General features: G+C 44.9%; 1 protein-coding gene across 1 annotated transcript; it reads left to right on the top strand.

Annotated features, from left to right (window-relative positions):
- The first annotated feature begins 440 nt into the window (after nucleotides 1-440).
- Nucleotides 441-26,029, top strand: LOC144126513 (uncharacterized). Its single transcript, XM_077660439.1, has 6 exons — nucleotides 441-501; nucleotides 577-624; nucleotides 2,272-2,372; nucleotides 10,153-10,366; nucleotides 12,932-13,112; nucleotides 25,594-26,029. The coding sequence occupies exons 1-6, from the start codon at nucleotides 480-482 to the stop codon at nucleotides 26,027-26,029; spliced, it is 1,002 nt and encodes a 333-aa protein (XP_077516565.1). The 5' UTR covers nucleotides 441-479.
- The last annotated feature ends 249 nt before the right edge of the window (nucleotides 26,030-26,278 follow it).

The following is a 26,278-nucleotide window of genomic DNA, read 5'->3' as shown; positions in this document are numbered from 1 at the left end:
AGAATATGCACCAAATTGCAGCTTCACCACATGCTTTTACTTCTGCTGAGTATCTGTCGACTAATAATGGGAAAATTTTCAGCTGTAGACAGCTCAATGACCACACTGTGCCACCAGTGCATTCATTTCCATGTCTTTAGGAAGAAAGAATAATGAGCGTGTACCTCTGATCAAGTAAACAACACACTTATGTTGCTGTCTGGTCACCCGCTGTAGGCTCTTTCTGGCACTTCTTGCTCTCATCGCCAGTTGGTGATAGGCTGCAGACATTGCACAGTTACAGCAATGGCCTAGTGTTGAAGTCTTTGCGATGCCCAAGCATATTTGGTGTCTATGCACAGGGGGGAAAGCGCTTGACATTTTACTATTGCGTGCAATCATGTCTCATTAAAATTATAATGGTGTTAATTTCTGACTTTCTTGAAGGGGTTGCACGAGCTACAACTCAACCAGAAGGCACGGTCATTGCGGAGGTTGTAATGGCTTCCTGTTTGGATGCGGGTAAGGCTTTTATGCCTCTTCATTTCTTTATGTTGAAATACAGTGATATTACAGCTTATCATGGCTTCCTTGCAGACAGTGGCCTTCCAAAAGAAATGTTGTGTGATGCACCCAGTAGCGCAGGTATGTTTCTTAATTGTATTTTGGGATGGGGCATCCTGCACATCTGGAAGCTGGCTGAGCTATGTTTGCTGTCATTTTAAGAACAGTGAAGAGCAAAGTGTTTGTAATGGGTAGAAGATCAGTCATAGGTGAAATTGCTCGCATATCTTTTGTCCTTGCAGGTGGTAACGCCACCTCGTGGTGTAATGCGCCTGGTACGCTTGACAGAGATGTGGAGGGGGCTAAACATAGCAGTATGAAGCATGCTTTTGGGTGCTTTGAGGCTGCTTCCTTCTGAACATGACAGTACATATGAAAGATGTTCTGGATGGCTTTAGATTGCTTGCTGCTGAACATAGCAGTGCGCATAGAGCATGCTTTTGAATGCTTTGAGGTTGCCTGCTGCTGAAATTGCTTTTCTCCTACTTCATATGAAAAATGAACCGACGCTGAGGCAGCGATCGAATATCGAGCGTTAACACGCCTAACATAGGTCGCTGGTTCAAATACCTGTCGTGAGTAGACTCCGTGCTTGTGTTGTGGCTGAGGGGTCTCGGGCACAACTTTGGAGAAGGCAACAGTGAATCTGGGGTGCGCAGCTTCGAATCTGCCTCGCAATAAATATTTCGGCTTTTTATTTTTGTCATTTCATTTTAAAATCATTTTGTTATAAAAAGATTTGATTGCAGCAATATGAAGAACAGAACTACATTTATTACTTCCTTTCATGCATATTGTGTCCATATGTCGAAATTCAAGCACTGCATATGTCCTGTGAATGTACTTCCTGTGCCGTAAAGGGGAAAAATCACCCATAACTACATGTTGTACCATGTGATAGACAAATACTTCCTTGTCACATCGCAATCTTAAGGATGGTTGCTCTGCAGGTGCTGTAACAGAACAAAACATATTTTATGACCTAATTTTTTGAAACGTTACCTGTACGTAGAATAAAGCAGATCTTTTTCAATGCATATCGAATTTTCGTGACTAAACACTCAACACTACCTCCACATACATTTAAAGAGAAAACCACTAGAGAAATCCTTTAGAAGGTTGAGCTGCTGTAGGTATGACATTCAGACAGGGAGAATATGATGCTAAATAAGCAAGACTTCCATTCTAACCCTTCTTGATTGCTTAGGACAAGGAAAATGTACCATATCATAAATGGTATGCTAAGCATTAAGTTGCCATGGAAGTATTTCTGTATATTTGCTCTTAAACATTAAAAACTACTGGTTCTTTGCTCTTTTTTCACTTACTGATATTGCATGGATTGCCTAGTAATCTACATGTAGATCTGTCTCAGACCTTGGAACATTGCATGTCTAGTATCTTCATCCTGGAGCATGTGTATTAGTTGTGAACCTTCTGGAATAAGGATTATTTCTCATTCTATGCCCTTGTGAACATACTCTGCTAGAGCAGCGTGTTCCTGAGCTATGAACTATGACAACAGTTATGAGTAATTAAATATATCAACAGAATAGAAAGCTGGGCTAGTTGGAGGCTGTTCATGACATATTTGTGGGTGCAAACTGCAAAGATGCAGAAGGAAGGAAGATAGCACTTGTCCTGCGTCTGTCTTCGGTGTCTTTGTAAAGTTTGCGCCACAAATACACCGTGATTTAAATTCATGTCTTAGTGTGCACAATTTTGCAGGGGACAGTCATGGAAATGAGACTGCTGACCAGCCTCTTGAAGAAGGCCACAAGGAGATGATTGAGAAGCCTGTAGCCCTGTTTGAAGCTGTGGATGGACAGGTGATGTAGGACAGTACTTTATTTAGTGGTATGATACATGGGGCTTAATGTCTCAAGGTGACACGAGCTATGAGAGATGCCGTAGTGGAGAACTCGAGATAAATTTAGACTGCCTGGGACGGTTCTGCACAGGCGATGTAAAACAGTTGCTTTTGCATTTCATCGCTGTTGATATGTGGCCCCAGTGGCCGGGGTTCAACCTCTCGTCCTTCGCTCGGCATCCGGATGTCATAGCCACCATGGCTGCTGATGTTTTTCAAGCTTACATGTGTTGCAAACAATTATAAAATTAAATTTTTAATGACTGCGTCTGTTGAACACATGGTATTTTTCTGGCAATTAACAGCTGTTGACGAACTTCGGAACACGAAACTTGGCAGATATCTGCCTGGTTTGGGGGTAAATTAGAGCAGACTGAGATGGTCTGACCAGTCTCACGAGAGAGCTGACGAGGCATTTTTCAGGGTTGACTAGGTCGGCGCAGGGGACGCTTTTAATCTTCTTTTGGCCCACTGGCATCACCACTCTACAGTCATGGACAAAATTTTGCTAGATGCCGGAGCGGCATTTTGACACTGCCTTTGCACAACTAGGCAGCGCAGTGGCTGCGTCGAGGCTGCGCTGACCGACGACTAGGCACATGCGCATCCTATATTAGTCTGCTTGACTGTCTGATAGCTCATTTCACATGAGCAGCTGCTTTTTGTAGCTTGGCTGCGGGCGGCCGCTTTTCGCCGCCATGTGGTCACTGTACACGCGCGGCCCCGCGACTGCGAGGGCGGCGTACATTCACGGCGGCCGTCGCATTTATTCCAGGTTTAAGAGAAATCAAGTGCTGTCTTTTTTCCTTTCGCTAATTGTTTGTAACGTCTGGCCTAAGGTGGAGGATGGCTGTGTGCTACTGCTGCCTGTCAAAACCACTTCTTGAGTACCCTCAACGGCGAGCGTTAGCATGTGTCGTAACCACTTAATAAATAATGTACTGTCATAAGGAGTAAGAAAACAATTCTTAGGCAAGAAATTTATTGCAGCGAAATATAGAACCGAGGACGAAAAGACAAAAACAGTCCAGGTATCACTGGAAACTACCACTTTCTAATACCTGGAGAATCCTGAGTGTGCAGCAGTCGCGCTTGCCTAACGGCACGGGCACACTCATAGAGGGAACGGATGACAACTGTATCATCGCGAATCCTGTCCCACACAGTCTTGATGGCTGCCCACAAAACGTCCGCGTTGGCATTCCCAATATAGGGCCTCATTAGGTTGGTGTTCATAATGCCCCGCACATTCTCTATGGGCTATAGTGGTTGCTGCAAACGGAGGATTTTCCTAGTATTAGAAAGTGGTCTTTTTCAGCGCCGCCTGGACTTTCTTCTCTTTTTGTCCTCGGTTTTATATTTCGCTGCAATAAATTTCTTGCCTAAGAATCGTTTCCTTACACTTTATGGCAGTACATTATTTATTAAGTGGTTACGATGCATGCTAACGCTCGCCGTTGAGGGGTGTCAAAAAGTGGTTTTTACAGGCAGCGGGCTATAGCGCACAGCCGTCCTCCACCACAGGCCAGATGTTCAAATGATTAGCGAAAGGAAAAAGACACCGCAGTGAATGCGTGCCGCCATTGCAGTCGCCGGGCCGCACGGCGAGTATAGTGGCCGTATGGCGATTGACGAGGGAAAGCGGCCGCCCGCTGCCAAGCTAAGCAAAAGCAGCTGCTCATGAGAAACGAGCTGAGACAGGCAAGCGGACGAATATAGGACGCGGCCACTGCGCCGCCTAGTCGTGCAAGGGCAGCTTCAAAATGCCGCTGAGGCACCCCGCAAAATTTTGTCCATGACTCTACAAGTGATTTGAGCTGGTGTAAGAACCGGCCATATTTGCGGGGTGACAGGGTGAATATTATGTATTGTTGCAAAGGCCATGTGCATATGCTGGTGTAAGAGAGCCTTGGGGCAGATTCATATTTCTAGGTGTCTTTTGCCCTGGCGTGCTCAATCGGTGCGATGGTTACATTGCTCATGATGCTCTACGATTACACTGTACTTTCATTCAGTTTCCATCATTCATCTGCTGACAAAGCCTTTGTGCAAAATTCTTCCTTTTTCCGATGTAGCTGGTGGAACAGTAAGTTCAGGGATTTAGTAGATGGTGCTGGGTGCTCGTTCGTTCGCACAATCTCTCGGCAAAGGCGTGAAGTGTCCAGTGCTTGACAGAAGTTGGTGATGCATCAGTATTTCCTAGTTAAGGTGGAGCCAGGCCGTTTTATTTGTGCCTTTGTCATACAGGGTGGTGGTGCAGGTTGTTTTTGTAGCTTGTTCAAAGTTCTGTTCTTTTGGTTTGTGGTTAAACTTTCGGAAAAGCTGTCCGATAAAGGTCATGTATACCCGTTGTGGTAGAGAGCAGTCGTAATGCTTTCCTGCTCCAGCTTGTGCTTGATGTTTGAGAAGCAGATTGTCTTGGCGCTTGACAATAGGAGAGACCATGGTTGCTTTGTGGGCTGTAGGGTGATTTCAAGTGAAATTGAAGCGGCAACCAGTGCGGGTAGGTTTTCTCGAGCCTGAAAGTGGCAGAAATGAGGATTCTTGTCTGGGCTCATGGGTTCATTGCTTAGAAATATTGACCCAGTACTACGAGACGAGGACAAGAAAACACTACACAATGGGGGCTGGGGTATGTGTTTTTTTGTGTTTGTAAGCATTTCTAAAGAAAGTGGCAGTTGAGGCCCTTTTCAGTTCACTAGCACGGTGAGAAATGCCGTTGCTTGTCACACATTCCAGGGCGAACTTGACGGCCGGCTCACAGGCTTGAAGTGCGCCAGAAACTTCCACCATGGACTTCTTCAGGATAGTAAAACAGTCATCCATGCGCTGAAGGACACCTTGGATACATTGGTGAATTACTGCGGTGCTCATTGCTAAATCAGCTCCAATGCCAGGCTTGCAGCCATCACCGTGAATGGTGCTTTCATTGCTGTGTTGCTGGTTTGCCTGAAGAATTTTTTAATTGAGAAATACGTGCCACCCCATCCCAAACTCCAGCAGTGTGCACAACTATACTGCGCTGAGGCATTTCCTTTTGGCAGATAGGTGGTTGACCAAATTGCCTTAGCATAGCTGAGTTATGCCAGCTCCTGGAGTTCTGCTTGGGTGGTGCGTACTTCTAGTTTACAGGAGAATTCTGAAGGCGAAATTACGATACGGAAATTGGAGCGCCGATCACGGTCACGGCTGCGAACCTGGCATTGGAAGTGATTAAGCAACAGGCGCTGCAGTCATTCATGAATGGACCTTAGATATTCCTGTCATTAATGGACAATTGTTTTACCATTGTGAAGTCCATGTTGGAAGAATTTCTGGTGTACTTCAACCCCATTAACCAGCCCTCAAGTTCAAAACAGCCTACTGTTTCTTGTCATGCTAGTGGTGCAAGAAAGACCTCAGCTGCCTTTTTCTGTACACAAAAAACCCACCCACATGGGCACTACTTAAATTTCTTTTCAAATCACCGTACAGCCCACAAACAACTGAGGGCTCCACTGTCCTGTCCAAAGCCAAGACAATCTGCTTCTCATACATCGAGCGCAAGCTGGAGGAGGGAAACATCATGACTAATCTCTGCCGCAATTGCTGTGCGAAAAAATATTGTCCGAAAAGTCTTCCAACAACAAACCGAAATGACGGAACACAACCCAAGCCGTCAAAGCAGTCCACATCGCCATCCCATATGTGAAATTCACAAGTGAAATGCTTACTCGCTCTTTTGTAAGCAGGGAATAGGTGTGTCGCAAACCGTCATCAAACCTTGGGCGCTTCATGCCTCAGCCAAAAAACCGCACATTGATGGAATGACCACAGTGTTGCCTACAAAATCCCTCATGCTTACTGCACCACCAGCCACATTAGCGAAAGGAAGAATTGTGGACAAAGGGTTCACCAGCTCAAGTATGGTGCCTGAAACTTTGAGAGCGCACTCCAATTGTAGAACATTCTGAGGACTTGGGTTACGTATAGACTTTGCGCATACCCAACCTATCCTATTCAAGCTACAACTTATAGAATCCTGGCGCACGCATGAGACACCTGGAAATACCTATTTACCAGTCCCAAGGCTCCTTTCCTCGGTGTACGTACATGGCCTTCGTGACGTCATACGGTCTGCCCCCCACTGCCCCATAAACACACACTGTTCTTGCCCTAGCTCATGTCACTCACTGTGGGGATGGCAGTGGGTCAAAAGAAGGTTAAAAGTGTCTCTTGCTCCCACCCATTTGACCCTACAGAAATGGCCGAGTCAGCATCAAAATGTTGGCTCTCTCAATGAGCTTCGCTCCAACACGATGGCAAGACGGGCGAGTTGGTGATACATACTTAAGCGAAAATAGCGCAAAAGACGAGGACAAGGAAAGTAAACAACAGGACAGTGCACAGAATAAGCTCGCATTCTTTTTACTCCATAGCTTTATGTAGCCTGATGCAAAAAACTTTTAAATAAGAATTGCTGATGATAATAGGAATGCCGTTTCAGGTTGCAGCGGCTCATAAACCTTGTATTCGTCACTGCAGTTTTTTTGTAGCAATAGCTGCATTACGGTAGCATTTCGAGGCTTCAGTGTGGCGGTGCTGCCACCCTGTGGCACTCTGTGGCTGCGTCACCACACTGTCACGTGGTTGGTCACGTGCGGAGAAGCTGCTGGGGGCGCAGCGCCATGGCTGATCACATGGTTGGTCATGTGACCAAGTTCCTCTCGGCCAGCTATAGCTATCGCGTCACTCCAGGTGTAACCAGAGCTAAGCCACCGCCTATATTTTTCATTTTTTGACAAGTACCTGAAGGTGAGGTTAAAAATGAAATTGACTTCATAATATGTGCTCACCCTGGTATCGTGCAGGATGTGGAGGTCCTCGGAAAGGTGCGTTGTAGCGACCACAGAATGGTAAGGTCCCGAATTAGCTTAGACTTGAAGAGGGAATGGAAGAAGCTAGTGAAGAGGAAGTCCATTAACGAGCTAGCGGCAAGAGGGAAAATATAGGAATTCAGGATATCTCTGCTGAACAGATAATCAGCTTTAACTGAGGAAGACGATCTTATTGTTGATACAATGAACGATCAACTGACAGCAATCATTACAGAGTGCACAGTAGAAGTATGTGGTGGGATGGTTCAACAGGATACCAGCAAGCTATCTCAGGAGATGAAATATCTGATTAAGAAATGTCAATGCATGAGGGCGTCTAACCCTACAGACAGAATAGGACTAGCAGAGCTATCGAAGTTAATAAATAAGCGCAAGGTAGCCGACATAAGGAAGTTTAATATGGAGAGAATCGAGCATGCTCTAAATAACAGAGGTAGCCTAAAAGCTGTTAAGAGGAAATAAGGCCTAGGTAAAAACCAGATGTATGCGTTAAGAGACAAGGAGGGCAATGTCATTAGCAATATGGATAAGATAGTTAAAGCAGCCGATGAGTTCTACACTAATATATACAGTAGCCAATGTAATCAGAAAGTTAATGATAGAGACTAGCGCACAGCAGTGGGACGCCCAGCCAGTAATGAAAGAGGAAATAAAGAAAGCCTTAGGAGCCGTGCAAAGGGGAAAGTGCAAAGGGGAAAAGCAGCTGGTGAGGACCAGGTAACAGCAGATCTGCTGAAAGACTGAGGGGAGATTCTGCTATAAAATCTAGCCACCTTGTATACGCAATGCCTTAAGACCTCGACCATACCAGAAGCTTGGAAGAACGCAAACATTATCTTAATCCATAAGAAAGGAGATGCCAAGGACTTGAAAAATTACAGACCGATCAGCTTACTGTCCGTTGCCTGCAAGGTATTTACTAAGGTAATCGCTGATAGAGTCAGGGCAACCTTAGACTTCAATCAACCAAATGATCAGGCAGGCTTTCGTAAAGGATATTCCACAATAGATCATATTCACACTATCATTCAGATGATAGAGAAATGCGCAAAATATAACCAACCCCTGTATATAGCCTTCATTGATTATGAGAAAGCATTCGACTCAGTGGAAACCTCAGCAGTCATACAGGCATTGCAGAATCAGGGTGTAGATGAGCCGTATGTCAAAATACTGGAAGATATAGATAAGAACTGTACAGCTACCATAGTCCATAAAATTCCAATAAGTAAGAGCATCAGGCAAGGAGACGCGATCTCGATGATGGTATTCACCGCATGTTTACAGGAGGTATTCCGAGGCCTGAATTGGGCGCAGTTGGGGATAAGAGTTAATGGAGAATACCTAAATAATCTGCGATTCGCTGATGACATTGCTTGTTGAGTCACTCAGGAGGTGAACTGCAAATCATGATCAATGAGTTAGATAGACAGAGCAGCACGGTGGGTCTAAAAATTAAAATGCAAAATCCAAAGTATTGTTCAACAGTAGCGAGGGAACAGCAGTTGACAATTGGCAACGAGGTGCTGGAAGTGGTAAAGGAATACTTAGGGCAGGTAGTGGCAGCTGATCCGGATCATGAGGGAAATAACTAGGATAAGAATGGGGTGGAGCGTATATGGCAGGTTCTTTCAGATCATGAATACCAGGGTACCAATATCCCTCAAGAGAAAAGTGTACAACAGCTGTATATTACCGGTACTCACCTACGGGGCAGTAACGTGGAGGCTAACGAAAAGTGTTCAGCTTAAGTCAACAACAGCACAGCGAGCCATGGAAAGGAAAATGTTAGGTGTAATGTTAAGAGACCGGAAGCGGGAAGAGAGGGTCAGGGAACGCATGTTAATGACATCCTAGTCGATATCAAGAGGAAGAAATGGGCTTGGGCAGGGCATGTAACGTGAAGGCAAGATAACCGCTGGTCCGTAAGGGCAACGGAGTGGACGCCAAGATAAGGCAAGCGTAAGAGGGGGCGGCAGAAGGTGAGGTGGGCGGATGAGATTAGGAAGTTTGAAGGCATAGGGTGGGTGCAGCTGACAAAGGACGGGGTAATTGGAAAGACATGGGAGAGGCCTTTGCCCTGCAGTGGGTGTAGTCAGGCTGATGTTTATGATGATGATGACCTGAAACAATTTATCCCATGCAATAAACTCTGCTTATTAAGCAAATATGTGAAGCTCCTGTCACCCCATTTTTTTTTATTTATCTGACGGGCAGTGCCATAGAGACGTAGATATACCAAAAATATAAACCACATTCCCCCTTCAGGCCATTATACTGTAAATATCTGGGTGCCATTCCTGCACCTTGTCACATGTAATTGAAGTGCATTGATGACTGTTAACTTTTCCTACTGTGCTAGAAATGGGGACGTGTGCTCTTGACAGATCCGATCTCATCATTAGCCAGATTACGTCCACTGGAGAACAAAGGCTTTTCCTAATGCTTTTCATCCCAGTTTCCTTGCTTTCTTCGAGTTTGCTTTATTACCACCTATGACCATTGACTATTGCTTGTTTCCTGCATTACAAGTTCGGCCCAAGTCCATCTTTCCTGTTGTGTTAGGTCTGAAATTGCTATGGTGACTCGGTGGTTATGGTGCTGGGCTGCTGACGTGAATGAAGTGGGATCGATCCTAGCAGTGGCGGTCGCATTTTGATCGAGGCAAAATGCTAGAGACCGCTGTACTGTGCGATGTGAGTGCACGTTAAAGAACCCTGGGTGGTAGAAATTTTTGGAGCTCTCCACAATGGTGTCCCTCAGCACGAGTCGCTTTAGGACGTTAAACCCCATGAACCAAACCTTGGTGTTAAACTGTGCTCGCAGTGCTTATTGCTACATTTATGTAATGGAATGGTGCAGGTGCTAATAGGACCACAGCTATGGATGCCTGCTGCAAAGTGGATATATGTAATGAAGAACACCAGCGTCGCAAAGTGTTGCCTTGAGGTGGCCCGGCATTTGTGGACATTAAGTGAGGCTGCTGAGCGCAGCCTTACTGGGCAACAGTGCCGCTCCATCGCCACTGCAGCCAGAAAGCTACCTGCCACACCAGAGAAGGTGGAAGTGATGAAGAGTAAGTAAATAAAGGCTACTCCCTACTTTTCGATTCACTTACAGATTGGAATAACTTTTCAACTAGTAGTTGCGGGATGCTGCATCATTGTCCTAAACCTGCTACATGCTGCTACAAATTTGTGGTTCTTGATGAAATTGTTGTTAGGCTGCGCCAAAGTGCTTTTCCAGCAATTAAGAGCTGTGAAGAATGCGAAGAGGCAGAGACTACCACTTGTATAGAGAGACATGGCCCTTGTTCTTTCTTACCCACATGCGATGAGAAAAGTGACCGGCAGAATCCAGCGCTGGCCCGTTTTGATTTTAGCGTTTTACTGCCTTCTATTTATATGTACTATCGGGGACAAAAGTGGTATACTCCATGCAGTGGGAGCCGGAGCAACGAAAAACTGCATCGTAACGCCATCTACAGGCTGCATCTGGGATCCAGACAGCCAGCAGGACCCCTTTATTATCTGCAGGCATGTTGTTTGATTCATTTCAATGTTTCGTGCTTCAGCTCGCCAAAATGCCGAGCGGCGATACAGCAGTAGCAATCTGAATGCCCTCTTGATTTTGTGTCTTTATTGCTATTGCTGCGGCGCAGCTCAGCATTTTGGTGAGCTGAAGCACGAAACATTGAAACGAGTCAAGCGACGTACCTGCAGATAATAAAGGGCTCCCACTGGCTGTCTGGATCCCAGATGCCACCTGTATATGGCGTTACGCTGAAGTTTTCCATTGCTCCGGCTCCCACTGCGTGGAGTATACCACTTTTGTCCCCGATAGTACTTGGTGTGCTGCACATCTGCTTCTGGCCTTGCCAACACTGTCTCAAGTGAAAATGGCGAATGCACATGCAAAGAAAGAATTGCTTTGAGCAGGCTCGAGCAGTGCTAAAGTTGGATCCTGCTAGATTTTTCAAGCTTCTGTGCAGCGTCATTGTGTGCATGTTCAATGTGGACCATATGAAATGTTCAGGACACGCTCAGGCTGATTGCTTGACCCCACAGACCTCATTTATGCACGGTGTAACAATGCCGTCAGCATCCGAGCTTCTGGTTTGTTTTTACTGTTGGTTCATATAAATAGGATTCAAAATTGAGCTACTTCTAATGATGGCAGGGTGGCATTCTCCTTGGGTCAGCGTATGATGACCAGATCCCTGTGATCTCACATGCACATGTGCATGCTTGATCGCTAGTCTTCTGCCATGCGAGCTTGAATTAATGTTATGGTGTGAGCAAGCTCAAGCAGTTTCTTTGTCTCAGGCACTTGAGGAATCCTAGAAGTATGTTACAAGCACACGGCAAACCCGGATTCCTCAGCGGAGAATCGTGGTGTTCCTAGCGACACGATGACCAACAGGCGCAACCGAACGCTTTATCATGAGAGTTGTGGCCATGGTGTGCTACAAGCATGGCTGCAAGGAACCTATGCTCTGCCTTGATATGGGGACAGTGCAGACAAACTCCTTGTGCATCATCGTCTTCTTAAAGGACCATGGACGGCTAATTTCAGTTGCATGCGTATTCATTTAAATGATTTTTACACATTACAGTACTTCGTTCGCATAACATTCTCTTACGACTGCTAAATAATTTACAATTGATTTTTCTTGATGCTGTTGCAGTTTCATCATCTAAACAATGACTGTGACACGTCCAGTGTTTAGATCGTGTGAGGCAAAAAAGAACTGCAACATAATTGCAGTTGCATAATTTTAAATAAGTGCAACACAGGCCAATCTGCTTGAAGAACTGGAATCACAACAAAGAACTTATCAGCAGTTATATTGTAGTTTTTTTACTCTCACGCGAACCAAACACTCCCAATGCATCACAGCCAATATACGGCTCATGAAACTATAAGTTCATCAAGAGGAAATAAATTTATAAATTATTTAGTGGTCCTAGAAACATTGCACATGGTGAACTCTGTATTTTGTCTAATGCATCATTTGACATAAGAAAACAAACTAAAATTTAGTATCTGGTCACCTCAAGTGTGGTTCAATCTGTGGTTCAATGAAGTACACCGCTCTCATCCTGAACTACCCTATAACCTGTGGCCTGTTTATTCATCCTTGCTTTCTTTCCCATACCGACCCTTCAATCAGCATGCACCGGAAAACATAGCGATTAATGAGTGCAGTAGCGCACTAATTTTTAAATCTGTCTTTTACGTCTTAAAAGAAAACCATGCGGGCTAAATTGATATTGTAGAGGCTGAAGGGAAGACATTTCCTGCAACTTTCGCACAAAAAATGTGTGCTTTAACTGTACCGAATTTTGTGCATTTTTTAACACTGTTAATTTGGGCAAATTTAAAAAGTTCATGCGGATGTGGGCAATACGACGGCTACGCTGCACTGTTCAAATCTGTGCAGCATGTCATTTTTGTAAAACCATGCAGCAATGCTACAAGTTGATTGAAATGTCCTGTATTAAACTTTTGTGCTTCTTGTACAAAGCATGATGTAGATGCTCCAAATTGAATTTTCCCCCTCTAAAAACCCAGCTCCAAAATCCTTTTGGCCATTCCCTCCACTGCATTGAGCAAAACGGATATTTTCTTAATTTTTCAGATTGCCTGGCTTATTTCGTCGATCGACATCATGTGCCGGAACTGCCGAAGGACCACCGAGTGGCTGCTGTGCGGAAGCACCTGCGCAGCTTCTTTACGGAGGCAGCCCGCCAAGGCAAGAGGGTGCGGGGTGCTGCAGCACCTCGTGACACCCAAACCAATGAACTGACGCTGGCCGCCAGGCAAAGAGGGTGTAACCGAATAAACACTCAGCTACCGTTCAACCTGACACTTTATGCACTTACTGCAAACATGGCGTAATGATGCCTGTTTGCCACGATACATTCATACTGCATGTACTATACACACGTAATTCTGCTGCGGGCTACCAGTCATACTTTCAGCTTATTATTCCAGAGAATCGTAGTCAAGTCCAAATGTATATGCCTTTGCATTATTGTGTATATAACCTGCGCATTACTTATGCACTACCAAGAAAAAATTCACTATACTGGGCATACTGGCTTCTCCACCAAGCCCAACAACCCTGCATACCCACTGCCTACCCGATATGCCCATTACCCGACATGCCCACTACCCATCATGCCTGCTACCCGACATGCCCACTACCCGGCATGTCCAATACCCGACATGCCCACTACCCGGCATGCCCAATACCCGATATGCCCACTACCCACCTTGCCCAATACCCAACATGCCCAGTACCCGACATGCCCAATACCCAACATGCCAAGTACCCGACATGCCCAATACCCAACACGCCCACTACCCGACATGCCCGACATGCCCAGTGCACAACTTGCCCATCACCATAATCCACTATAATGCTCGATGGTGGGTTCCAGTATGCCCGGTATATTTATTTTTCCGATAGGGTGTTGACTGCACAGGGTGCAGCTTTCAGGTGAATTGCTATAGAAACACTTGAAAAACAGAAACTTGAAAAACACTGGAAGAACAGAAACTTATCACGTGGACAGGGACAAGCCTCCGGTTGGCGCGTTTGCTCCATCAGGATCTAATCACGCGCACAACCTGGACACATTTCTTATCGTGTGAATGGTTTCTGCATATTACCTCTCCCCCTATCCTCTCTTCCTGTCCCCTCACCTCTTTCATTTCATTTCTCTATTGTGCCTGCTATCCTTTATTTCCGCTGCCCTTGCTCAGGTTATTCAGTATCGATGGCAGATGACGGGGCTAGCAAAAATCTTTATTCATTTTTATTATTATACTACTACTCTTGCTACCACTCTGGTTGGCGCAGCAATGGTGTCCCAGGCACTTGTACGCGTGTTGAATGGCTGAAATAGTGACTGGAAGTGCAGATTCAGTTTATGAAATGGCCAAGATGACCTAATATATATCTCAAAACAACTTGCTGGAGCGAAGAGTGGACATCAACGTGAGGTTATTGTGACACTGAAACGCAGTGTTGCCTGCAGAAGCTCCCAGAACCGAGGTCACGAAATCCGCAGATTTTAAAACCGATTTGGGCAGGACTGAACTGCCGCTCGACTCCTATACATGGTGGAAATCATTTATGGTGGGGAGGAAAGCCAACAATAAATATTTGATTGGAATACATGAATCTAAAAAACCCCTGGAATTTCACTTTGAAGAACTAAGACATCTAATTTTTGCTTGCATGCTTTATTACAAATGAAGTGATAGACATAGGAATACAAGTATCACCGTGTGTCATTTGCCTACGACCGCAAAATAATATATAGTTCAATTTCTTCTCTCGTGCTGTTTGCGTCTAACGAAGCGAACAATGATGTGACGCGTCATAAGGTCACGTGAGGCGTGAAAAAAATGCAATATATCAAATTTACTTGAGCAATTTGCGCACTTCTTTCAGTAATTTAAGGCTGAAAAAAGGGTGTGTGCAAATTATTTAGGAAGAATGACCTAAAAATAACAAAAAACTCGACAAAGGATAAAATACGCAATATATATGCTCCACATTGCCGCGTATATGCCAACCCCACAACTTGCACCTCTGGGCAGTAAAAAAAGAGTTGATTGCAGATGCAGGTCTACGTATAACACCCTTTCCCCCGAGATGGCATGATGGCGCATGTAAAGCTCAAAGCTATAAAAGCCCAATGATACACTCGCAAAACCAGCCGACTGAGACAAATGGATTTAAAAGGCGCTAAAACTGCACCGTGGTGTGTGCTTGGCTGACTAGGAGTATACCGAGCCATTGGTTTTGGGTTTCGGATACTGTAAGTTTGCGCCCGAGGAAGCGACCGCCAGCTTGAGCCAGCCCAGTAAACGGCGCGCACTTCGAGCTTTCCTGAGCATAAATAATTTACAAACGAAATAATGAGTTTTTTTACATATGGAGCTGTCGGCGAATGGGCGCAGAGCGTGTAATTACCAGTCGTACTCACCCCTCGCGTCATTCACAACCACACCAAGTGATGTGGCCGCACTTATCTTCCCGAGCCTGTCTTGCGCGGCAATCTAGCAATCTGGCGCAGCAACGAGCGCAAAATATGCCAGTAAGCCCCTCCCACTAGCAGTGATGATCACGCGGAAGTAGAATACCTGACATCATGAACCAACCACAATGTCGCCTGATGCAAAACTGGGTGCACATTCACGGCCAGTCTGAAGCAGAGCGCGCCCATTAATTTTGCTAACACTAATGGCATATATCTTCAGCTAGCTGTTTCACAGTGCTTCGAGAGGCGACAGTACATTCAGCTTGTCGAAATAGTGTGCTCTGATTGCACTGAGCTGACCCTATCCGGGCGCTCACCTCCAGCTCAGAGTCAAGACACTCAGACTTTCTTCTCAGAGCAGTTCAGGCCAGTTACGGCGCCCTGGGTCACATGGGTATTTCGCACATACCTCAGCTTAGCTTTGGCATGGTGACATTATACAATGGAGTGATCGTCGTGGCAGCCGGCGAGATGTCTGTGAGGCAGCGTTTTGATGTTCTTGAACTAGAGTTCTGCGCAAGCTTCAATCCAACGAAGTACATCATCATCTGCAGGTGTGTCAGAACATTTCTAAGCTGTGCGTAGCAGCAGAGATCACTGCGCTAAAGTCGGTAAATGGATCAGTGGCGCTGGCAAGTACGGAAAAGGCCTAGTGCAGAGGGCCTTCAGTGGTGCCCTCCGCACCTGCATTTTTCACGATACATTTTACAGCTTAGTTCTTGTGTCTGAGTCAATGCACTGGAGGTGCTCATTAGAGTGTGCAGTGCAAAAAAATGTGTGCACACACAGCTTCTGTGCAATTCTTTTATGCTTTATAGTATTAGCATCAGCAGAGAAACTTGCCCAGTTGGTTGGTAAGAGGAACTTACCAACCAAGTGGGAAAGTTGATTTGAGGTGCGGACCAAAGAGCTCTTTGCCAGCGAGTGCACCAAGATGGAATATGGATGTTATTTGACACAAAGATATAATGCAGAAAAAAAATGTGCTGAATGCTACCACCAGTTGCCCATTTTTCCTGTCACACGGCGCTCACAAAGCACCTCACATATTTGACTTGAGGGTGCCTTCTCCGACTCTGAGTTTGCCTCAATCTGCACAATACACGCCTTTGGGTGCTAAGCTTGCTTTTCACCCTCATGTTTTACACCAGTCCCAGGCAGCGACAGCAAGGTCACCGCATCCTGCTTATACCACAGATTAGTTTTGGTCAATAGTGCCAAATGGCATCAAAACTTATTTTCGTCATGACTGAGAAAGGCAGTTAACAGATTTCATCTAACTGGCCAACTTGCAGCAGCGGCCATCCTACCATCGGCTGTTCGCCGAATGTGACACATAGTGATAACATATGGCTGTAAAGACTATCTTTTTTTCAAATTATCTGTAAAGATGTAAATATTGTGGGGCAGTTCACACACTTGGCCAAGCGCGGGTGTTTCAAAGAGAAAGCAAAAAAAAACGACTGACAGAAGAAGATATACAATTGGAGTTGGAGCCCAGCACTCCGATTTACATCAATGAATACTTATCTCCTCCCATGGAACGCTTGTTTTGAGCGGTCAACAGCAAAAGGAAAGAACTCAGCTGCAAATATGTCTGGTATTGTAATGGCAAGATTTTCGCCTGGAAATCACGAGGCAGCTCCATTGTCCCCATTTGCAATCTTGATAACTTGCAGAAAATGACGTAGGTACAACAGTTGTGTCCATTTTTTCTGGTGGCCCCTTATTTAAAATATGGGTTATTTTCAGTCCGAGGTAAATGATTTTATATCAGATAAAAAAACCAGCAATGACATTTTTCATAAACATGTTCGATCGCTCGCAAATAAGACAGATGAACTGACCTTGTTAATACATAGCTTCGGAATACCGATCACAGTCATAATTTGGTTAAAGCCCACATCACAACTGTTCCTTCTTTATGGTTATCGGCCGTTCTTGTGTAGTCGACAGGATAAGCGAGGGTGCGGTGTAACGCTTTTGCTCAAAGATGATATTGTTGCTGAACCAGTCGACGATTTCACTGGTATAACTTTTGATTACGAGGTACTAACACTGCAAAACCGCACAAACTTGTTCTTTGTTGTGTACAGGCCACCATCAGGCGACGCCACCCGCTTTCTCGTTTCATTGAAAAGCTTTTCAGTTGTACAACAGAAGAAAAAATAAATCTAGTCTGAGGAGATGACGTCAATATAAACATGCTGTCATCTCCGCTGCAAAAAGATTTACAGACTCTAATTACAAATTGCGTTTTTCAAATACAATTTTTACAGCAACACGTGTCACTATTGACGGCCCCTCCTTATTAGATGTGTTCATATCAAACAAATATTCATTCATTAAAGGCCAACGTTCTGTACGCCGATATCAGTGACCCTCTAGTCATCATTTTACAAGTGAGTTAATCAATCATGTGACTCAGAAAACTAAGGAACCAGTTTATGTTCAATAAATCACGCCGTCAAATGTGGAGTTTTTTTTTACCATTTCATTGCTCAGCAAACTTGGGATAGCGTTTATTGTGCACAAGACAGCGACTCTGCATATACAGCTTTTATTAATACTTTTAAACCATTATATAATACACACTTTCCAAGAAAAAAAAAGTTGCGAGGCCATCTAAAGCACGGAAACCTTGGCTGACCCCTGAGCTTCTTGACATGATTAAACAAAAACAACTTTTATATGCTAAATTTGTGAAATCTAGGGATGAAGCCTTGCTTAAGAAGTTTCAGTAATACAGAAACAGTTTAACAAATAAACGTAGAGCTGCCAAAGATGATATTTTAGGAATATTTAGTGAAACTGCTAACCAACGATGTGATGTGTTTTAGCGCAAATTGAATGCGTTAATTGTTACAGCCTAATTCCTACTCAGCTATTCCTGATGTATTGGAATATGATGGGGAGCGAATTTTCGGAGATGCAGTACCAAGCTTTTTCTCCGCCGCCCTTTTTCACCACCTGTACACTTTGTTGGTGAAATAAATGCTCATTGATTGATTGAGAATGCATTTATTCAAGTCTCTAGCACCACAAGAGGACGTAGAACAAAGCCTCACTACATTCAGTTTCTTCCTGTAAACAGGAATGGAGCATCGCCTTTCCTTGCTCCAACTACCTCTCCTGAAGTTTTTTCGTGTATCAGAGCTACAAGCAATAGCAAGTCACTAGACGCCGACGGTATCCCGATTCGCCCTGTAAAGTACGTACTCGATATTATAAGCCCTATTCTGATCCATGCTTATAACAGAATATTATCAACAGGTACCTTTCATAAGAGAACACAAATTAGTCACGTTGTTCCCGTCTTGAAGCCCGGTGATAGAACTGGATAAAAAAATTATCGGCCTATATCAATAATTCCAGTATTTTCTAAGGGCACTGAGAAAATAATGCATGTGCGATTACTCTCATTTTTCACCGCCACCATTTGATTGCAGACTTTCAACATGGTTTTAGAAAGGACCACTCTACGGAAACAGCCCTCCTGAGCCAAAAAGAAATAATTTTAGACGCACTAAGCCGTAAGCATATGGCACTAGGCATATACATAGATTTCTCTAAGGCTTTTGATTTAATTAGTTATTTCATCCTTCTTAACAAATTTGAAATGTATGGTTTACTTGGAGCTGCCCACTCGCTTTTGACATCTTATCTCTCCCACAGGTCACAGTTCGTAGATACCAGTAACCCAATATCTTCAAGGAAGCCAGTTATCGCTAGTGTGCCGCAAGGAAGCATTTTGGGCGCACTTTTATTTTTGATTTACACCAATGACATTGTACGCTGCACAGATAACGCTACATTCGTTTCGTATGCCGATGACACAACCATTTTTATTGCAGGCAACGTGGAAACCGATATAAAAATAAAGACTAATAAGACGCTGTCTGACTTCGAAAGCTGGTCCGCGATAAACTCCTTAAAAATCGACCCTAAGAAAACAACACTATTTTTGTACACGCCAAGAGGTAAGTTGTTGACAACTAATATGAATTCGTGTCTGGGCAGTGAGCAGTTAGAGATAGTGGATTCCGTTAATATCCTTGGTGTGCGTTTTTGAAAGCCCCTTACCTTGAATGAGCATGTTGATCACGTCCAATCAAAATTGTCATCTGCCATTGGTGTCATTGCTCCTCTGCGTCGCATTCTCCCGGCCAAGGTAAAGAATAATGTTATACAATGCTCTGGTGGTATCTGTCATACAGTACTGCATCATAGTGTGGGGCACAATTGATGTGACAAACTTGCAGAAACTACAATTGCTACAAAAAAGACCTGTTCATTACATAGCTGATGTTCATTATACTTACTATACAAAACCACTCTTTTCTAAATATGAAATTCTTCCTGTGTTATGTTTTTACAATTATACGTTGATGTTGTGCTACGAAAGTTTCGTAAAAATTGGCATTGATGATACAATTCATCTAGCAAAACTCCATGAGAATACAAATATTCGTCAGACCCGACATAAAGAAATGTGGCTCGTACCCGCCCCGAGAACCTACTATGATGAACAATCTTTATCTCATACATTACCTTCGCTGTTGAACTTATTAGGGAGACAAAATTTTGATCCCTGCAGAAGCCGAAACTCTCGCAATAAACGTTTTTGTCAACTTATTTATTTGCATGACTAGACCATGTCGTTTTATTCTCCTATTTTGTTCACCACTGTTGCTTATGTGTGTTTATTATTTTTATTAATTTTTGCCTGTCTGATTGCTTTCCTTCTTGTTTCACTCTGTATTACTCGTTGCTTTGTGATGGTTTTTTTTTCATTTCTTGTGTATGACTCGCCATCACCTTGCTGTCATGCCAACATGCAAGAGGTCGGGACCTCGTCAAGCTGTCCGAGCTTTTAGTCCCGTACTGCTCCTTTTTTATGGAAATAAATTGAATTAATAATTAAATAAATAAACAATATATAATGATTTAATTTATTAATTGGTTGATTGCTCGAATAAAATCCTTGAGATACGTACTTAACTGTCCAAATGGCAGCAGCAGCCATCCTACAATCGAATGCATGCCGAATGTGACAAACATCGAAAACGGATGTCTGTAAAGGCCATCCTTTTTTCAAATGATGTGTAAGGTTATTTTAGAACACATGTCCTTTACAGCCGTTGGTTTTAATTTTGCCACATCATGCGAACATTCGGTGATAGGATGGCCGCTGCTGCCAGTTGGGCAATTAAATAATCGCTGTTCTGCCTTTGTCATTCATGACTCAAATCAGTTCTAATATAAGTTGGCACTACAGGCCATCACTAACACATAATAGGTGAATAATAATAACAATAATAATAATAATAATAATAATAATTGGTTTTTGGGGAAGGAAATGGCGCAGTATCTGCCTCATATATCGGCGGACACCTGGACCGCGCCGTAAGGGAAGAGATAAAGGAGGGAGTGAAAGAAGAAAGGAAGAGAGAGGTGCCATAGTGGTGTGCTCCGGAATAATTTCGACTACCTGGGGATCTTTAACGTGCACCGACATCGCATAGCAGGTGGGTGCCTTAGCGTATTACCTCCATAAAAACGCAGCCGCCGCGGTCGGGTTCGATCCCGGGAATTCCGGATCAGTAGCCCAACGCGTTAGCCACTGAGCCACCGCGGCGGGTGTATAATAGGTGGGAAAATGCTACTTTGTGAAAACTATGAATATTGCCAATGACAAGCTTGCACAAGCTGCACAATGAAAAGCTTTTTAACTTGCAACTCAGCAAACAAAGTTACTTAAAATTTGTGCTCAATTGCCCCTTCAGAAAGTAGAATGTTGCTAAAATTTTCATTTCCCTATTGTTAAAGGACTATAGCCTCCTAACTTTATTGCACGTTTTGTTCTTTCAAACGATGCGAGACATGAGAATACAAAAATTACTGGGTGGTATCTGCCTACAACCGTTGATAATTTATAATTTAATTTCTTTTTACATGATGTTTCGGTTTCATCGACCTAACGCCGACTGTGACGTCAAGTTGTTATTTAAGTCAAGTGATTTACTATAAAAACTAATATAATTGCTTATATGTAGTTTTAATTCAGAACGACGCTTAATCCAGCCTCTTCCAAGACCTGGAATGACAAAAATGACCTATCAGCAATTATATAGCCGATTTTTTATGCCTCATGTGACCTAAACAGGAAGTACGCGTCACAGTCATCTTTGTAGTAATGCAAGTGAACAGCGTAAAAAGCAAATTTAATTATAAATTATTTAGCTGTCGTACACGTATATCACAGGGTGTTCCACGTATACGAATGTCTAACGCATCGCTTGAAAGGAGAAAACAAGCAAGCAAAAATTTGGCGTCAATAGTCTTTTACGACTAGCAAAATTATTCTTAAGCCTAAGTTAATGGCCTACTTGACTGAAATTTTACTTCAGCCAATTTTGCTCTCGACATTGCGTGCATGTTATGAGCAATATGTACTTTTAATATTAGGGCAGTGAAGCATGTAGTATTTTGGTCAGAAGCGTTCAAAAACAACTGTAGTAGATCAACACGGTCCCCGAGAGGTGGGTTGGACTACTAGCAATCTACAGCGGGAATCATGCACCATTGATGCACAACATTTTACAGGCACCTCAAGCTCCCCTTGTAGGCCCTTTTTCCGGCATGTTTCTTGCTTCTGCGCCAAACATTTTATGGTCGCCGCGAAAAATCAGCTGCTAGAATCATGTTGGCGGAGTGCGTAGGTGCGGAAAGGAATGCGAGGAATGCAGAAAGCACCAATGTACGCTTACTGCTACTGCCCTTTGCACCCGATCTTAAAAGCTGGTGGCAACTCTCTGGACTTCTGGTTCTAACATGAATTCTCGTACATTTTTATAAAAAATTAAATAACAATGATGCGGTACTGACGATTCTTCCTTGTACTAACCCCTTTTGCGAGCAGTGCAGGAATTGCGGTTTTAGCGTTAGCAGACCTCTCCAGGTCGACATCATCAGACCAAGTCTTTCTGGTTCGATCAGAAAAGCACGCCGCGTACCAAGTGGACTATAATCAGGCGATGAAATAAAAGGCTGTGAGGAGTCTCTAATCGGCAGAATAAAGGTGAGCGGGAGCACTTGTCGCAAGCTAGCTTAGCCAGTTCAGAAGCTAAATTGGACAGTTTTGCTTATAGGTCCACTTGGTCTCCATTTGATTATGCTTCCTTCCTTCGAGATATTCAGCCGCCGCGGTGGATCAGTGGTTATGGCACTCGGCTGCTGGCCCGAAAGACGCGGGTTCGATTCAGGCCGCGGCGGTCGAATTTCGATGGAGGAGAAATTCTAGAGGCCTGTGTACTGTGCGATGTCAGAGCACGTGAAAGAACCCCAGGCAGTCAAAATTTCCGGAGCCCTTCACTACGGCGTCTCTCATAGCCTGAGTCGCTTTCGGACGTTAAACACCCATAAACCATAAACCACTAGCATTGCAAAGCGGTCTTCACCGAATTTTAGGAGAAAGATGACTGACGCCAACTAAGTTAATTCTTGGGACAAAAACATGGCGTTTCGGGACCGTTTGGTTCCTTCATGGTGTGACTACGGGCGAGGCGCAGCTTGGCTTTTAAAACCCTCGTGTGGAGGACTTATGGGTGAGTGGCCGCCAGCCATAGATGTAAGAAGAGGGAAGTGTCCCCAGGGAGTTAACATTCTTTCGTGTCTATTGGATGTGCCACGACTCGAGTAGAATCCTGCGCGAGTTAGCCTCGGTTTCCAGTACAATTGTGCCGTCAAAGTCTATTCGGAGGTCGCATGCCTCGCAGTGCTCGGCCACAGCTGTGCGTTGACGGCTCATTTTTCGGATGTCCGCTTTGTGCTGACTCATTTTTTCCGCGAAGTTTTTGGTTACCCCTATGTACGAGGCCGGGCAGACCGAGCCGGCGATTTTGTATACAACGCCTTGGGCCCTTTATTTAGGGTGATGATCTTTCGTGCGAGGGAGAAGGCGTCCGATTGTTGTAGTCTGTGCGTTGTTAGCAGCCCTTCTTTACCGAGATTACGAGCCAGCGTATCGCTCACGCAGTTGAGTTGAATTTAGATGGGTTAGGAGGTTTTCAGTTTGTCTATTTTCTATTTCAGAAATAGAAGACCTCCTAAGCCATCTAAATTCAACTTATCCGGCCATACAATTTACAGTTGAACGTGAACAGCTGGGCAGCCTGCCTTCTCTCGACGTTCTACTCACAAGGCACGACAAAGGCTTGCCGTTCTCGGTATACAGGAAGCCAACCCACACGGGACGGTACCTCCAATTCAGCTCGATCCATGCCACTCCCCACAGGGCATCTGTCATTACATATTTACTGAAGAGAGCCGACAGCATATGTTCCTCGCATGAAGAAAAAAGAAACAAGAACCGAGTCGTCTCCGATCTCCAAAAAAATGGGTACCCCAGTTCATTCATCCGACGCATTAGCCAAAAAACGAAAAGACAAAACAAAAACAGCTCCATTTTTTTTCAACAAGCGCGTGCCAGAAACGAAAACGCGTTTGCATCCCATACGTGAACGCCGTGAGCGAGATGATCGCTCGCATTCTCGGTAAGGAATGAGTGCTAACAACGCACATACCGACTACCACCATTGGATGCCTTCTCCACCACCCATGTGCTGAGCCGTCAGTCTTGCTCACTGTCGCCATCAGCCTCATGCTTCGAATCTCCAAGCTCCTGCCATGCAGGGTCCATTCATTCGAGGTCCCCCAGCCCACACAGTGGAAACTATACACTGCAACAATTGGAGGTGAGGTTGCTTCCGAGCGAAACGCCAAAGATCCTCCACTGACCACGCCGCGTGAAGACACCGCCCTGAATACACTGACGCCGCATACAACGACCAGCTCGACCACAACGAGACCAGACTTCAAATTGAAGCTGTCACTCAGTGAAATCACACCAATCTTCCCTAGCCAATATTACAGCACCCAAAGAAGCCGAGATATGACTCCAGAAACCAACTTGCAATGTGAGGACATGAGTCACCGACCTTGAAATGGCTTCTGAGAGTTGCACGGTAACTGCGTTAGTAAACACAGGCACGGACTACTACGTCATCAGTAGACCATTTGTAGCTCAGCTCAAGAAAGTAATGACCACTTGGGATGGCCCACAAATCTGCACTGCTCGAGGCTACCTAGTTTCGGCGTCAGAACAGTGCACCACACGAGTGACTGTCGGCGTTCATAGTTACCCTGCGACCTTCGTGAACCTGCAGCAATTTTCCCGAGACCTGATCTTAGGCATCGACTTCTTTACCAAGCATCGAGCGATCATCGAACTTCAATTCAAGTCCATCACGTTTTCGGCGGAGGAAGCCCTGTCTTCGAACGCACCGGCACATAATTTCACCTTGAATGTGCTGGAATACTGTCAGGATTACTGCGAAGATTGAGTGCATCATCGAGGAAAACGCGCAATTGCTCTTATGCTGAGGGCTGGCCATTGCTCTAGGCATCGTCCATTTCCAGACTGGATGAGCTGAAGTGTTGCTGACAAGCTTCAGCGACGAATACAGGTACCTCAACAGAGGCACGATGACTACCTTCTAGACGAAGTATCCGACGCTCGAGACGCCTTCGCGCTCTCTGACCGATCCGCAGAAGATTCTCGAGCCAAGAGAATCACACCTCTGACATCAACCCTGCCCTTCCCAGGAACAAACACTTTGGTTGTGTCGATTACCGCCGCTTGAGCAACCTAACGAAGGATGTCTACCCCCTGCCCTGCCTCGACGACATAACTCAGTCGGCTCTAGAACGCCAAGTACTTCTCGTCAATGGACCCTTAAAGTGGCTACTGGCAAATTGAGGCCAATGAAAGAGACCGAGAGAAGATCGCATTTATCACGACGTATGGCCTCTTCCAGGTCAAGGGGATGTTATTTGGACTCTCTTCTGCACCAGCGACATTCCAATGAGTAATGGATACAGTGCTGGCAGTTCTGAATTGGGAAATTTGTCTCGTATACTTAGATGACGTCGTTGTCTTCGGCTCAAACTTCGATGACCACCTGGAAAGGCTTTGGACAGTGCTGAAAGCGATCAAGTCGTCCGGACTGCCCTTTAAAGTATAGAAGTGCCACTTCGCCTCTGAGGAACTGCTGTTTCTGGGCCACATCATAAGCAAGGATGAAGTAAGCTGAGACCCTCAGAAAACGGCTTCTATTGCACAGTTTCCGCCGCTGGCCCAGAAAGACATCTGTGCGCAGAATTCCCACACTGTGCGCGTATACAGATGTTCTGTTGAGAAATTTTCGCACATCGCCGAGCCTCTGACCCTAGAAACAAAGGCAGACGTGACATTTAAATTGGAGGCGCCACAAGCGGATGCGTTCACGGAACTGCAGCGTCATTTGCTGTCGGCTCCGGGTCTCGGGCAGTTCGATGAAAATGCTAAGACTAAAATTCATGCTTTTGCAAGCAGCATGGGGCTAGGTACCGTCCACATTCAGAAAACCGATGGACTGGAGAAAGTACTCAAGTACGCCAGCCGTTCCCTGTCCAAGGCCGAGGCTAACTATTCGACTACTGCCAAGGAGTGCCTTGCCATTATCTGGGCTATGTCGAAATTTAGCCCCTACCTGTACCGGCGACCATTCAACATTGTCGGCGACCAACAGATGCTGTGCTGGCTTGCCAGCTTGAAGCACCCCTCCAGTCGCCTTGCTTGATGTAGCTTGCGCCTCTAGGAGTTCGCTGTCTCCATCGTCTACAGATCTGGACACAAGCACACCGATGCGAACTGCCTACCTCGAGCTCCTGTCGACAAGCTGTTGGAAGAGGACGATGAGGGTGCGTTTTTGAGAACCATAAGCACCACTGACTTTGCGCAACACCAACACTCGGACCCTCAACTACAGCATCTTGTCCAATACATGGAAGGCAATGCTTCTTCACCCTCAGTATCGTTCAATCAAGGT

This window comes from Amblyomma americanum, chromosome 1, assembly GCF_052857255.1.
Source record: "Amblyomma americanum isolate KBUSLIRL-KWMA chromosome 1, ASM5285725v1, whole genome shotgun sequence".
Classification (NCBI taxonomy): Eukaryota; Metazoa; Arthropoda; class Arachnida; order Ixodida; family Ixodidae; genus Amblyomma; species Amblyomma americanum.
Note: the sequence above shows the minus strand (reverse complement) of the source record. Positions and strands in the feature narration are given on the sequence as shown.

Bases quoted from the DNA above. Each gene is read 5' to 3' on its own strand.
- LOC144126513 (XM_077660439.1), top strand. From the start codon at position 480: ATGGCTTCCTGTTTGGATGCGG. The intron at 502-576 runs GTAAGGCTTTTA...GCTTCCTTGCAG, and splicing joins GGCTTCCTGTTTGGATGCGG to ACAGTGGCCTTCCAAAAGAA. The intron at 625-2,271 runs GTATGTTTCTTA...ACAATTTTGCAG, and splicing joins TGATGCACCCAGTAGCGCAG to GGGACAGTCATGGAAATGAG.